The sequence below is a fragment of the Oryza brachyantha genome, chromosome 1 (assembly GCF_000231095.2).
Source record: "Oryza brachyantha chromosome 1, ObraRS2, whole genome shotgun sequence".
NCBI lineage: Eukaryota > Viridiplantae > Streptophyta > Magnoliopsida > Poales > Poaceae > Oryza > Oryza brachyantha.
Window position 1 is genome coordinate 6,666,666 of NC_023163.2, and position 14,456 is coordinate 6,681,121.

Here is a 14,456-nt window from a genome sequence, read left to right on the forward strand (position 1 = left end):
ATTTAATTTCATCATTTATACTATTAAATAATGATTAAAAAAATCAGATAATTTTTTATCAATTAAAAGAACATAGCTGATGAAGTAAAACACTAATTCTAAGGAGCTTATACCCATTGATTTGCAGCGTGAAACTTCTCTGAATTTTTATAAGGTTAAAAGTTGTGCGAAACAATATCAAAATATAGCGTCATAGCTAGTTAGCCATAGCTGATCCCGCGTAACTTCTCTGAATCTTTATGGACTTCTTTGGATCACAGGAATTTTAGAGAAAACAGTTCAATTCCTCCAAAATTTCTGTAATATTACAACAAACCGAAGAGAGCCTATAAGATTTAGAGTTGTGCCAAACACGATTAAAATATAGCGTCATAACTAATTACACTATAGCTGATCCCGTAAAACTTCTCTAAAAATTTTTATTAAGATCTAGAGTTGAACCAAACACGATCAAAATGTAGCATCATAACTACTACTTCCGTCCCTAAATATTTAACACCGTTGACTTTTTTATACGCGTTTAACTATTCGTTTATTCAAAAAAAACTGTCAAATATGTAAAACTATATATATGCATGAAAATATATTTAACAATACACAAAATGATACAAAAATAATTAATAATTATGTAAATTTTTAGAATAAGACGGATGATCAAACATGTATAAAAAAGTTAACGACGTTAAACATTCAGGGATAAAGGGAGTAATTAACAATAGCTGATCCCAATGTGCTGCTAATGAGCTAATATATCCAGCTCAGTAGCTCCTTTTTTTTTTCTCTTCTGATCTTGAATACTTCAGTTAATTCAGTACACCCCTTGATCATAAGTTTTTTTGCCACGGCAAAATAAAAGCAGTACACAGACACATTACCCATGCACATGACCACATCACGTACGTGTGCTATCTAACTACACCTAATTAATTGAGCATGGATGTACATTATCGGTACTGTCAGATCGACTAAACGACCTCCTACGGTTACTTAAATTCTACGATAGTTCAAGACAGAGAGAGATTAGACCATTCTCAGTATAAGTTTCATGGACACGATTATCTAGAGTGACATGTCATCTAAAAATATTTAAATCTAGGATAAAACACCCCTTTCTTAATGCATAGTTTCATCTACTGTTATTTCATAGGTTACATGCAAGACACAAGCTGTCTAGGTAACTGTGCATACAGGTTCCATCTCTATAAAACTCATTTCATCTCTCTTTTCATTAATATATTGCCACATCATAAAAAATATTTACAGGATACCCTATTTATTGTCCATAAAACTTTCACTGAGACTGGTCTTAGTACAATCTTTGGTTACTATCAGAGGCAGATAAAGCATGGAGACGGCGGGACTCGAGCCTTCGCTACCTCCATTAAGACTATTGGAGTCCCCATAAAAACTTCTATAAAATTTTATAAAATTTTACAACAAAGATTAATAGAAAGATGACTAAAATTTTATCTAACTTGTTGAGACTCCTCTGACCTTGTTGGTTCGATCCACTACCGGTTACTATTAAAAAAACATCCCATATGTAAGAAACATTGCTGAGTTTAATTAGTTAATATAATTATAGCTGACAAAGTACTCGATAAATATGCAGGGGTACACGCACCCACTGTTTCTCCGGCACTTTGCTTGTCTTGCACATATCTACTGTTGCCAACACATGCTTTAACTCTAGATACGATGCAACCTTGCAGTGCGCCCACGCGTTTAATTAATTACTAAAAACTAAATTACACTTTGAACTATTTTGTATTACCTAAGTTTTATATATACTGGATTACCTTCAACATAACATTTCACTTTGAGCCAAGTAAATTTTCTATTATTTCTATTTGGATAACTCTAGATAACTTTTCTAGCCATGTCTAACTTTCCTTTTGGCAAATTTATAGACCGCACGTATATCGGAGTTCATCAGCGTAGCAGAGCGATGTATTTTAGGCCGTTGACATGCAACTGAAAAAACTAGTCGGGAACTCAGGATGGTTCAAACGGAAGTAATAATAAATTTAGTTGATCCAAAGTAAGAATGGGCTAAAATAAAACAAAGATGATGAAATATGGTCCAAAAGTATAATTTACTCGTACTAAATATTGATCCATCGTGGTGCTCACGCATGTGTCATGGGCTTTGCGTCGTCTCTTGCTTTCTACTCCGCCCGTCCCCAGAGACTTAAATTAATTTATCGGTAGTGTTAAAGGTTTTTTCAAGAGTTTTGTCATTTTGAAGTACTTTTTAACAAAATAGATATAAACACTATGTTAAGAAAATAGCAATTTTATATTTAGCATTTGGCAGTCTGAACTAGCAAATTTCGTCCAAAAGTACATCACCCCTCACTTTTGCAAAAAAAGGATAACTTTTGTATACATCTAAACACCAACTTGTAAATATACAATGCCAAAACTTTTGCCATTTGCTATTTCAAATGCCTCTAAACAGGGCCTTGATTTACAAACCGTTGGTATAATGGAGTATTTTAGAACAGAATGTAATTAGACCGTGGAAGTTAGGCCTTGTTTAGTTGCCAAAAATTTATGGCAAAAAGATCATGTCGAAAGTTGGACCGAATGTTGGAAGAGGTTTTCGGACACGAATGAAAAAACAAATTTTAGATTCCGCCTGGAAACCGGGAGACGAATTTTTTGAGTTTAATTAATCCGTCATTAGCATTTGTTGGTTACTGTAGCACTTATGGTTAATCATGTTCTAATTAGGCTCAAAAGATTCGTCTCACGATTTTTCTCATAACTATGTAATTAGTTTTAATGTTCAGGTTTTAATGTTTTATTTAGATGTACAAAGATTCAATGTGATGTTTTTGAAAAAAGATTCGATGTGATGTTTTTAAAAAAGTTTTGATAACTAAACGTTGGTTTATTTTGCTCTTGTTTTGATCGATCCGGGTGAACATTTTTGCATGTTTATTGCCGTGACATTAATATATCTTGCAATAAATCATCCTATCCTAGCCTTAGGTTACGTAGGGGCGTCGTGCAGGCTGCTGGCAGAGGTACGTACTTTACCCTCGTTCAGAGCAGGTGGGGAGAACGAAGAGAATTAGGCTATTAATTTGTAGCCAGCTGCATAGGACTTTAAGACAATATGTTTATGATATGTGGGACCATGTATTGATGTTTTGTAATAACTATTATTCAACTTGCTCAAACAACTTATAATGGCACGCAGTTATCGGCACAACATCAGCATTGCTCGCCAGTGTAGCCACAACCTCATTCATCGATCATTCGATTTTGTGCGTAGTAATCTGTCACGCACGCACAGCGTCAGCTACGGGTCGACGGGTCAATTATTTGACACTAATAGCTAGCTATAGTATTGCTCTCTTTCACATAGTAATTTTTTTTTATATCTAGATTTATCTATCAATTCACGTATATTACTTATATCTAGATTTATCTATCAATTCACGTATATTACTTATGTAAATATTTAGATTTATTAATATTCATATGAATCTAAAGTGTTACATATGAAACAAATGTGGTATATAGCACGGATCAAAACCATGGTACATTGCATGTTAGCAGTCTGCATAGAAAAGAAATTGCAGCTAGGGGTTGTCGTCGTTTTTTCACTATTTGATCTTTTTTATAAACAAATTATGAAAATAGACTGGTTTAAAAACTATGTTTTAAAAATGGACCTTTTACTTGGCGCCACCCCCGACGGTATGAAGTCCTTCGTCTCCAAATTCAAAAATTAACCGTTAAAGTAATTAAAAGAGAATCTTTTGATTTAACCTTAATATTTTTAGAACAAAATTAGTACTATGCTAACTAGTATGTAAAATCCAATAAACATGTAATATTATAATAGCATTTTTCAAGACAAATCTATCTATACCGTAGTTTGTGTGTTTAGGCTAAACATTTGAGAAGGTATAGATGATTGAAGTTTTAAAAGTTTGAAAATTTATACTACACGCTAACTACATATTTCCTCGGCGGAGTAGTTCGCTAAGGATACGTGCACGATATGATATAACTGCGTATGGACGTACTATGGTCTGGAGGTGATGAATTGAAAAACACAAAATTGGTGGTACACCGGCAGAATTTTAAAAAAAAGAAGTTTAGGCCAAAATTAATACTCCCTCCCTGTATAAATGTTTGACGCCATTGACTTTTTTATACACGTTTGAATATTCGTTTTATTTAAAAAAATTACATAATTATTAATTATTTTTATATCGTTTCATATACTTTTATGCATGTATATAACTTTATATATTTGATAAAAAATTTTGAATAAGATGAATAGTCAAATGTTTATATAAGAGTCATCGGAGTTAAACATTTAGGAAATGGAAGGAGCACTTAATATGTATATACGAAATTAATAGTTGGTAAGTGCCGACCGACCGAGGTGACGTACGTGCATGCCGCAAGATGTTATTACTCTATTTAGTATTAGAACGTGTGCTAGATGTAGAAACTGAGGCTCTCATCTTACGCTTTTTGAGTAAAAAGCAAAAATATGTTTTTGCAAATAAAAAATAATTTTTAGGTAAAACTTTTATATATGTATCCATAGCGACTCAAAAACAAAATGTGTAACACATAATGAAAAAAAAAGCACAAAATCAAGTTCAAAATTAAGTTCTAAAATTTAAATTTTGGCTTATAAGCAGTTGCAACTGCGAGACGGGATACGGAAACACATCCGAAACTAGCACTACCCTATTCATTTTTTTTGAAACTGGAACCGAAAACTCGGATACAAAAATAAAATTAAATATTATCGAATGTAAACACTTACTGAATTTGTAAAATGGTAACAAATATTTATCAAAATATAAAAACCACTTATAACAGACACCTCAAATCAGCAGGAGTTATGATCCTATTGTATAACTTTTTTTATATATCTAATAGAAAATCATAGTTAAAAGATAGATTTAGAGTAACGTGTTGTCGTCCAAAACAACAAGAACTAGCAAACTGTAGGGAGTACCATATTTTAAAATAGAAAATTGAAAAATGAATTAGGCTAGATCTATGAGCCTAAGATATAAGTTAATCTCTTGGTTTCATATTGTAAGACTTTTTAGTCTTTTCTAGATTTATTAATTAATTAATGTATATATATGTGTGTGCGCTATACATTGTGCAATAGCAGGCTATAAGCATATTTTAAAGAGATAAGCGGGAAGAGAAAAGAGAGGTGGACTACTAATTTGGAGCCAGCTGTACACGGTCTCCAAGACAAAATGTGTGTATGACATATGAGACCATGTATTAATGGTTTGTAGGTAACTATTATATAAATTAGCTATTAGATTGACTATAGATAAATTAAAGTTAGTAGTTGGTTATAATATATATGGATCTAGACGAGATTAGACCGCTGCCTTACATCGTGAAACAAGAGAGTTGTATGGAATAGGTAATTATGCATGGACATCTATTCCGGTAGTTTCTGGATGAATCCGAATTCCGCTGGATACTAGCCTTGTTATATTTATTCTTTTTCGATTATATTTATTTCTGTTTCCAATAAAAGAAATATTTAAATTCGTTTCTATTATCATTTTCGGGACTTTCCCAAAAATATCTATTAGACAATATCCATTTCTAAAAAAATGTATGGGTCCCACGTTCTGTTCGAACCGATTTCATGCCTAACTGAACAGGACACATTCTAGTAACATGAATTTGATCATGCCTCCCGTTTAGATTTACGCTCACATCCTTTTGCTTCTTTTTATGCTTATAAACCAAATTTTAAATTTTAAACCTTAAATTTGTAGTTGATTTATGTTTTTTCTTTCATCGTTATTTTCCACCCTTCGTTGTTTAGATCGATATAACACGTATATAAATGTTCTATTCAAAATTATTTTTTATTTTTAAATATATTGTTTGGTTTTTTTTCTTATAATCACGTTAAAATTTGTAATAATATGATATGTTACCTCCCTTATTAGTTTACTCGGATTTGAAACGGAGGGTGTGTCAGATTTATTCAATTCGTTTCTGTTTGGTGATCCGCGACCAGGCCGGCCCATCGGTATGGATCGATGGAGGGTGCAGGTAGGGGTACTGTACTACTACCCCACTCCACTCGTCATCAGAAAGAGAGAAGAACACGTACATGTCTTCAGTTCGGCCGACCAGCCGACCCCACCGTACAAACTTAATATTATTGTCCTATAGGCTATAGCGAGGTGGGCGTAGGAGCAACGTAATAACCGGACTTTTAAAAATTTAAAAATATACCGTCTCCGTTTCGGAATAAAATTATTTTTTAATTTTTTATATAAATACTTTGACTCCTCGTCTTATTTGAAATTTTTTTGCGATTAATATTTTTATTCTTACTAGATGATAAAACATAAATAGTACCTTATGCGTGACTAATTTTTTTAAATTTTTATTCAAATTTTTTTAGATAAGACGAATGATCAAACGTTGGACACGGAAAAACAAAAGATAAAGTAATTGTGAGACGGAGGTAGTAGAGATGATAGAAAAGAAAGAATAGAGTACATATTTGTAGATACATCATGGAGGTACCTATTTAAGATATTGTGTATGGGAGGAGCCCCACATATCATTGATATATCTATGTTAATTTTTGGAAAAAAAATTCAGAGCTATCAACTACCGCACCCATTTTTTAATTAGACTTATGATTATAAGTCAAAATTTAGTTTTGAACCTTAAATTCAAAGTAGATTTTGTGGCTTTTGATCATAGTTTATTTTTTAGCCTTAGCTTTAAAATTGCTAAGAACATGTATATAAAAATTTATTCATAAATTATTTTTTATTAGCAAATATGTCATTTGACTATTTTCCTAAAAAGTCAATCGATCATCCCTAGCTCTTCCATTAACCTTGCTTAACACTACTGTCTCTATCCTATATTTGAAATTTAAATTTAAGTGACAATATTTGCTTTACTTTGACCACTGATATCTTCAGCACCGTTAGTTATGGTGAACATGATTTATGTGTTTATATTTACCGTGTAACATACTTTAGTAATATTGCATAATATTGTATAATTTTAATTTATAAAGTAGAAGCGGTTAAACTAAAACAATAGCAAGTTAAAAGAAATCGCCAAGATGTCCTTGTGGAGAAGGGTGATTGTTTAGGTGGTTTATTGAAAAAGCTAAATGACATATTTACAAACGAAAAATAATTTATCAACAAAAAATTTATAAAATATTCTTAGCGATCTAAAAGTTAAGTCTGGAAAATAATCTTCGTTGAAAAACCTAAAATCAATTTTAAACTTAATATAGAATATTTAAATTTTGGCTTATATGCAGGCGAAAAGATGGGTGAACTTTGGCCACTGAGTTCTTTTTCCAATAGTTAAATCGTGCACGGTAATAAAGCATGTCTGCACGCTACGTGATCGACGCTGTCTTTAATCTTAACTAGACAAGTGTTATGATGCATTATATGGGTGTGTAGGCATGAAATTTGCCCAAACAGAGGAAACATGTTCTTTTTACCTGCCAAATGAAATGCTTGATATATTGTTGTTGATTTTGGATGGTTTGAATTTTCAGCCCATTGCAAGAAAAACGACTACATCTAACGGCATTTAGTTTCACAATATATATAATTTAATTGGTTGGCGTCTGATATCACTTTGATTTGCTTAGAGAGATGCACATGTCAATACCAATATTTGAATCTGGAAAATCTCCTAAACACAACTTCTTCAGCTTCTAGATTTTTAGTTCATTTTTCAGAATCCGTAACAACATATTCTCAGAAGCTATGAACTGTTTGGAGAGTTTCTGATAGAAACAGCTTTTGCGAAAATCTATAGCTAAGAGAAGCTCCCCAAACCATAGTACGCTCTCACTCCTAACTGTTAATTCATCCGGAGAGAATTTTTTTGCATATCTTTGAAATAGTTGATCATATCTATGCCCGTAAGTACATTTTGCTCCATTCGTTGTATGCCCCGATTTTTGGTTTTGATCGCCTCCGTGTCCGTTAATTGACCGTTTAATTTAAGAGTGTTTTGTTCTTGGCATGGAAGGAGTATAGAAATTCATTATATTATATCTACTGTTGGAATTTGTTATGTTGATAATTTTATAACTCTGTAAGGAAACATTATACATGGAGAATTTAATACCTATTCAAAAAAAATATGTCTAGATTTGTTAATGGTAAATGTAGTAGTTAGTATTATATATTTCCTCCGTTTTAAAATACAAGTCATTTTGATTTGTTATAGGTTAAACTGTTTCAAGTTAAATTTTATAATATCTATAGCGTCAAATTGATTCTATTAAATCTACACCCTCAAAATTTTAATTTTAACCTCAAATTTAGAGTTGATTTTGGAGTTTTTTCATTGTAATTTATTTTTCATATTTTATTTTTAGAGCGTTAAAAACATGTGTATAAAAGTTTTATTTACAAATTATTTTTCACTTGCAAATATGATGTTTTGTTAATTTCTTGAAAAAACCAAACATCAACTCCCTATTGCCTTTTCGTCGTCTAAACAAATTCTAGCTGACCAATTCTAATTAATATCGTCTTTTTGTCGTTTAATTAAACAAATTCTAGCTGTTGGATTGCATCTTCGGAAAAAAAAAAACCGTGTTTAATCTACAACCAGAACACGCATCTGGCAGTATATATATCTGACCGTTTGCATACTAGCATGCATTGGACGACCAATAATAAATATACGTGTATATATGGTTGACCAATTCTGTATCCGGTGATCTTCTGTTGCAGTGTCACTGTACAAAAGAGATCGTTAATTTATTAATTGTGTCGCAGATCACATTATTGATATCTTTTTTAGGACCAAAATTAGAGTGATCTAGGGTAGTTCATGGCTCCTACCTGCAGCTACTTTGTATTGGATTATACGTCGCCATCGATCGATCGAACTCCTCTGACCTTATCGGCATCATATCGACGGATCGATCGTCATGGCATCTGCTTGATGATCACCGGTCGTCGACGATTAGTTTCGTGTCAGGTCAATTCGTCTTTTACAAAATTGGAATTATGAAAACGAGAGGTCACCTGTGATGAGGTATATATTAATATATAGGTTTGCAAATATATATCATATGTTATTGTGTTACTATTGATGACTACACAGACACAATTTTGTGACAGAAGTATGTTATTTATGCATGTTTGATTCATTTATATAGATCGTTGACGCATGTTGCGATGAGTAAGTCCCACGTGACCAAGTTAATTATTGTGTAGCGAGCCCAGTCTCATCTTTTCGTTTTTGCCTATATTTATAAACTAAAATTTAAATCTTTAATCTTAAGTTTAGAGTCTCATCTTTTCATTGATTTTGACTTTTAATTCGCTAAAAGCACATATATAAATAAAACTTAGAAATGATTTTTTATTTGCAAATATACATTTGCCTTTATTTCCTGAATCAACCAAACTATCACCCCTTGTGCGTTGGCATTTCACGCTTACTGTCCTGAATACACGTCCCAAAATATAAAGGATTATATTTTTTAAATAAAAAAAGAAGTAGAAGAAAAGTAAGTCATAAGTATAAAAGGCCAAGCCTGAAGTCCTTCACACTTTTCTCACATGTATTCTCGCAACACTTGTAGGGCCTCCTTGATTTGAAGGGAAAATATACGAATTTTGTAAGATTTGAATCCTATAGGAAAATTTTCTATTTTGTTTTTCGAAACAAAGAATTAACGATCCTAAGAAATTCATATGGAATAGTTTAAGACAAGCAATTTTGGATGAAAGTTAGCATGAGGTCCAATCTCATGAAAACTTGCTTTTAAGTATAGCTCCCTCCTCTGACTCCTATTTTAATGTGTGCTTCAATTGTCTGTTTGACACTTATATTTCTGAAAAAAATCAATATTTTTCTATTTCTATTTTTTCTTTCAATTGTGCGTTTCAAATGAGGTCCATAGTGCTTACAATCTCAAGACAGATTAGTACTGACAAAAGACCCTGCAGTCTGGCTTACATCATTGTGGGCCCTAGGCCCATGAAGAGAGTACATAATGTTTCTCCGTTAAGCTAAATCATCATGGGCCTACCCAAAACACACAGGGCCCTCCGGCCAACTTGTAATCCGCAAGTGAAGTGGTTATGCTGCCCTTTTGTTTGGCGGCCTGGCCTTTTCACTTGAGCTCGATATATGACAAGAAATTTGAATTACTCCCGAGTTCAATTTAACAAATTAAGGCGCTAATTCACAGGGTAATTTCCGCTCAGGCAACTTAACAAGCATATATTCAAGTTAATGGAAGCTCGCACAAATGCACACAGACAGTGGCACATTCACATTACTCGATTCAAGAAGCTTGCATACCAGGGTGAAACAGGGATTAATTAAGCAAACAAAATACGTACATTACACACATCGATCAGGTATAAACATATAGTATATTATACTACCTAGCTAGACAAGACTGACACATAATTAAAGACATATGCATCAGCAAACGCAAGCTAGTACATATGTATATGAACACAAATGCACACATCGATCAAAGTGACAAACATTAACACAAACACACACACACACACACTCTCTCTCTCTAGTTAACACCACAAGAAGATGAAGCAAATCGATCAGAAAGAGTAGCAGGACATGAACACGAACACAAAGACGACGCGAGGATCGATGGAGACCGCACGCGAACACGCGGCCGACGAGAGATGATGGAGATGGAGGTGGAGCTAGGCGTCGACGACGCGGAAGGAGTCGCGGTTCTTGACGACGATGTCGTACATGTGGACGGAGGAGAAGGCGGCGAAGTCGGCGGGGAGGGAGATGAGGTCGAGGGAGCCGCGCTTGTGGAACTGGAAGAGCGCCGGGTCCTCGTAGTAGCGCTCCCACCCCAGCGCCGCCAGCCTCGCCTCCAGCGCCGCGTACGACGCCACCACCTGCCCGCTCGGCGTGTGCACCAGCGCCTTCCTCCGCCCCCCCGCCGCCGCCCCCGCCCCCTGCTGCTGCTGCTTCTCCACCAGCCGCACCACCCCGTTCTTGAACACCCACACCCCCGACATCGATCCCCCCTCCCGCCCCCCTACTCTCTCTCTAGATCTCTCTTTGAGATTGCAGCTGCAAGGTAGAAGAAGATGTGGAGAATGGATGTGGAAGAAGCTAGCAAGCGAGCAAGCTGCTATGGCTGGCTATGGATGGTGGTGCAAGATAGGGAGAGAGAGGAGGGGTGTATATATAGAGGAGAGGAGGAGAAGAAGCTAGCTAGCTTGGTTGCTATAGTAGCTACAAACTAAGGTTAGAAAGCTTGTGGGTCAGAGGTGACACGTGAATGGGAGACAGGGCAGATTGTACGCAACATGTGTTCATGCATGCATGTACTGCTAGCAGCTATACTACTGTATCATCGGATATAGATATAGATACGAACATAGATATATACGTAATGATCTATCTAAGGAATAATATAGGGGGCTGTGTTTTTTCATTGGTTTATTAACCAACGCGTAAAACATAACAACTGATTAAAATATGATCACTTAATTATCCACTATTAAACAATCTTAAAATTGGATTCATATGATTTTATTTAAAACAATATTTCTATAGATTTTTTTTTCTAAAAATAAACCCATATCATTAAGTAGTTCAGTAGACGTACTTGTGAAAAATGAGAGAGAATATAGATTAATTATGAAGTGGGGATAAGAAAAACACGGCCATGGTCGAACAAGTTAGGTTAGGTCATGATATCGAAGATGCTGTAGCTACATAGCTCTCTCTCCATCCCCCGTGTTTCATTTTTTAGTTAAGGATTCCTTCTTTTAATTTCTTCGTCCCCCAACATTATGTGCGTGATAAGCTACCTGGAATATATCTGCGAAAAGAAAGAAAAGAACGAGCGAAAAGATCGATCGGGGTTTGTGCATGGATATATACCTAATAATTGGAAAAATCTGTCACCTAGCTACCTAGCTTAGCCACTGATTTTACAATAATAATAATCCCTAAAAAGAATAAAACGAAACTAGTATTATTCGCCGATTTTTGGGACAAACTGAAACCAATTGGTTGTCGTATATGCGTTCATGACATCAAGGTCTTAGTTATCAACACATGTCATCGAGTAACCACGACAGGTAGAAATTAAACATGGATAAAAAAAAATTTAACCATATATAATATCGGTTGGGCAAGAAAGATACGAATGGTTAATTGGTTAACCATAATATCCCAGGGCATCTTGCATGGACCACAACAAATTAATAAACCAGTAATTAATACTATCTCCATCCCTAAATGTTTAACACCGTTGACTTTTTGGCACATGTTTGACTGTTCATTTTATTTAATTTTTTAAATGTATAAAGTTATATATTTGCATAAAATTATATTTAACAATAAATGAAATGATATAAAAATAATTAACAATTATGTAAATTTTTGAATAAAACGAATAGTCAAACTTGTATAAAAAACAAATGACGTCAAACATTTAGGACGAAGAGAGTATATACATATATCCCATAGAGCTAATTAATTAATTTCACAATTAATGGATTAGTATATATTGGTATATGTGTAGATAGATAAGAATTTTTCTTGTGGAAATGAAAATAACTTGTGGTGCCATGCGAGGAATCCTACCTACTTTCTTTTCTCGAAAGAAAAACAAAAAAAAATATCAAAGAAGGGAATACGATTCACCTCACATATAGGTTACTCCTTTACTTAGCCATCACACAAGAGAATTTCAGCTGTACGTGCATGCCCATCATCTCTTTTCGAACAATTTTTTTTTGGGTGAAAGTGAATTCTGGCCGATCGACAGAGCTAAGAAATCGCCTTTTATCGGGAACAAAACCGATGCTCCTAGCTCATTGTCAAGTATATATTTTTGTGTACGGCAGGATGAAATTAATTCTTTTCGTATTTAATTTTAATTTAATTGTATCGTTCTATCTATCAGGGTTCACCTTTCCGTCCGTGCCGCCCATACCACGGTGCCGCGGACGTGCGGTTACCGCGTGGTAACGACGATGGAAGCGCAAAAACCGTAACGAATTTGAAAACAAAAAATTTGAGTTCAAAACCACGCGTTTTTGCAGGGTTACCGCGCGGTTTCGCACGGTAACCACGGTAACTATTTCCAGAACAACGCATGAGAACGGCGGAAACCATGGTTTTCCGCACGGTTTTTGCAGCCGAAAACGGGGTTACTGTGAGGAGACCGCAGGTGTGATGTCAAATACAAAAAAATTAAAAAAAATGAAAAAATACATAAAAATAGGAAAACATTTGTGACTATATTTATGACATATGTAAAATAGGAAAATAGGACATGTTATAGGGAAAACAAAAAAAATTTTATATGATCTTTCTAAATTCTTGATATTGCAACATACGAATATACACCGTCATATCACCCTTTATCAAATAATTCACATCAATAACAAGTACCAACAACTTCATTTTAATTGTTGCGTCATAACTATAACTACTACCCATTATTACAAATAAAACAATTATATATGTACTAATATGCACATATAATTTTTCTCCATACGTATTTTCCATATATCCATCGTTATATATTTATATTTCAACATTATGTACCCTAGTGTCTAGTGCAAATTAATAATGACTCAACAACAAAATATTCTTAACCATCTTCCTATGAAATATTATTTGCAATAGACTATTTTTTATTTTTTCCCTAAAATTCTCGGTTATGATTTTTAATTATGCCGAAAAGACATTTTTCATGAATTTCTTTGACAAAACTACACTATATATCAACCTATACAACATATATTTTTTCATTAAATTTTCTCAAAATTTTTAAATCCTCCTCAAATTTAAATTTGGTTATCGCGGCTTACTGAAGCCGAGCCTCCACGGAGGGCCCGGTTACAGCTGTTACGCGAACCCTGCTAGCTATATTGATTGACAAGGTGAAGCATCTTCTCTGCAAAAAAGAGATTTTGGCTTATCTTATAATTTCCTATATAAATTAATTTATATGCGTGCAATATTAATTATTCCCATAGTGCGCACGCAATGGCACATTAATTTGGCTATTGTTTTGGTTCCCTTTGTGAAAATATTGGTTCACGCCTGTCCCTAGAATTTGGCGAATATTTGTTTAATCGAGGCCTGTTTTGGTTGTGTTGTACGGCAGAAAAATGAGCACTTGATCAAAAAAACAAGTGTTTTTTCAGCGTTAAAGTTGCTTTTCAAATTTGTCTGGCCAATATGCTAAAAGTTGGTGTTAATCTTGCTCCTCAATCTACCGATTAATCTATGGATTAATCAATTGCAATGTTCCATGACTTGCCTAAAGATCCATGCATCAATTATATATCCTTTGGGCCGATATGATGGACTGGTTGTAGTAGTTGTTTGTGCAAGAGGTATATATGTACCGAACATAGTACTATATTTAAATTTTTAGTACAGTGACATGCGTGTTG

At 34.2% G+C, this 14,456-nt stretch overlaps 1 protein-coding gene across 1 annotated transcript; it reads right to left on the reverse strand.

Moving 5' to 3' along the window:
- Positions 1 to 10,317: 10,317 nt before the first annotated feature.
- Positions 10,318 to 11,049, reverse strand: LOC121053249 (flowering-promoting factor 1-like protein 1). The gene has a single exon (XM_040519860.1). The coding sequence runs from the start codon at positions 11,046 to 11,048 to the stop codon at positions 10,719 to 10,721; it is 330 nt and encodes a 109-aa protein (XP_040375794.1). The 5' UTR covers position 11,049; the 3' UTR covers positions 10,318 to 10,718.
- Positions 11,050 to 14,456: the final 3,407 nt, after the last annotated feature.

Bases quoted from the DNA above. Each gene is read 5' to 3' on its own strand.
- LOC121053249 (XM_040519860.1), bottom strand. From the start codon at position 11,048: ATGTCGGGGGTGTGGGTGTTCAAGAACGGGGTGGTGCGGCTGGTGGAG.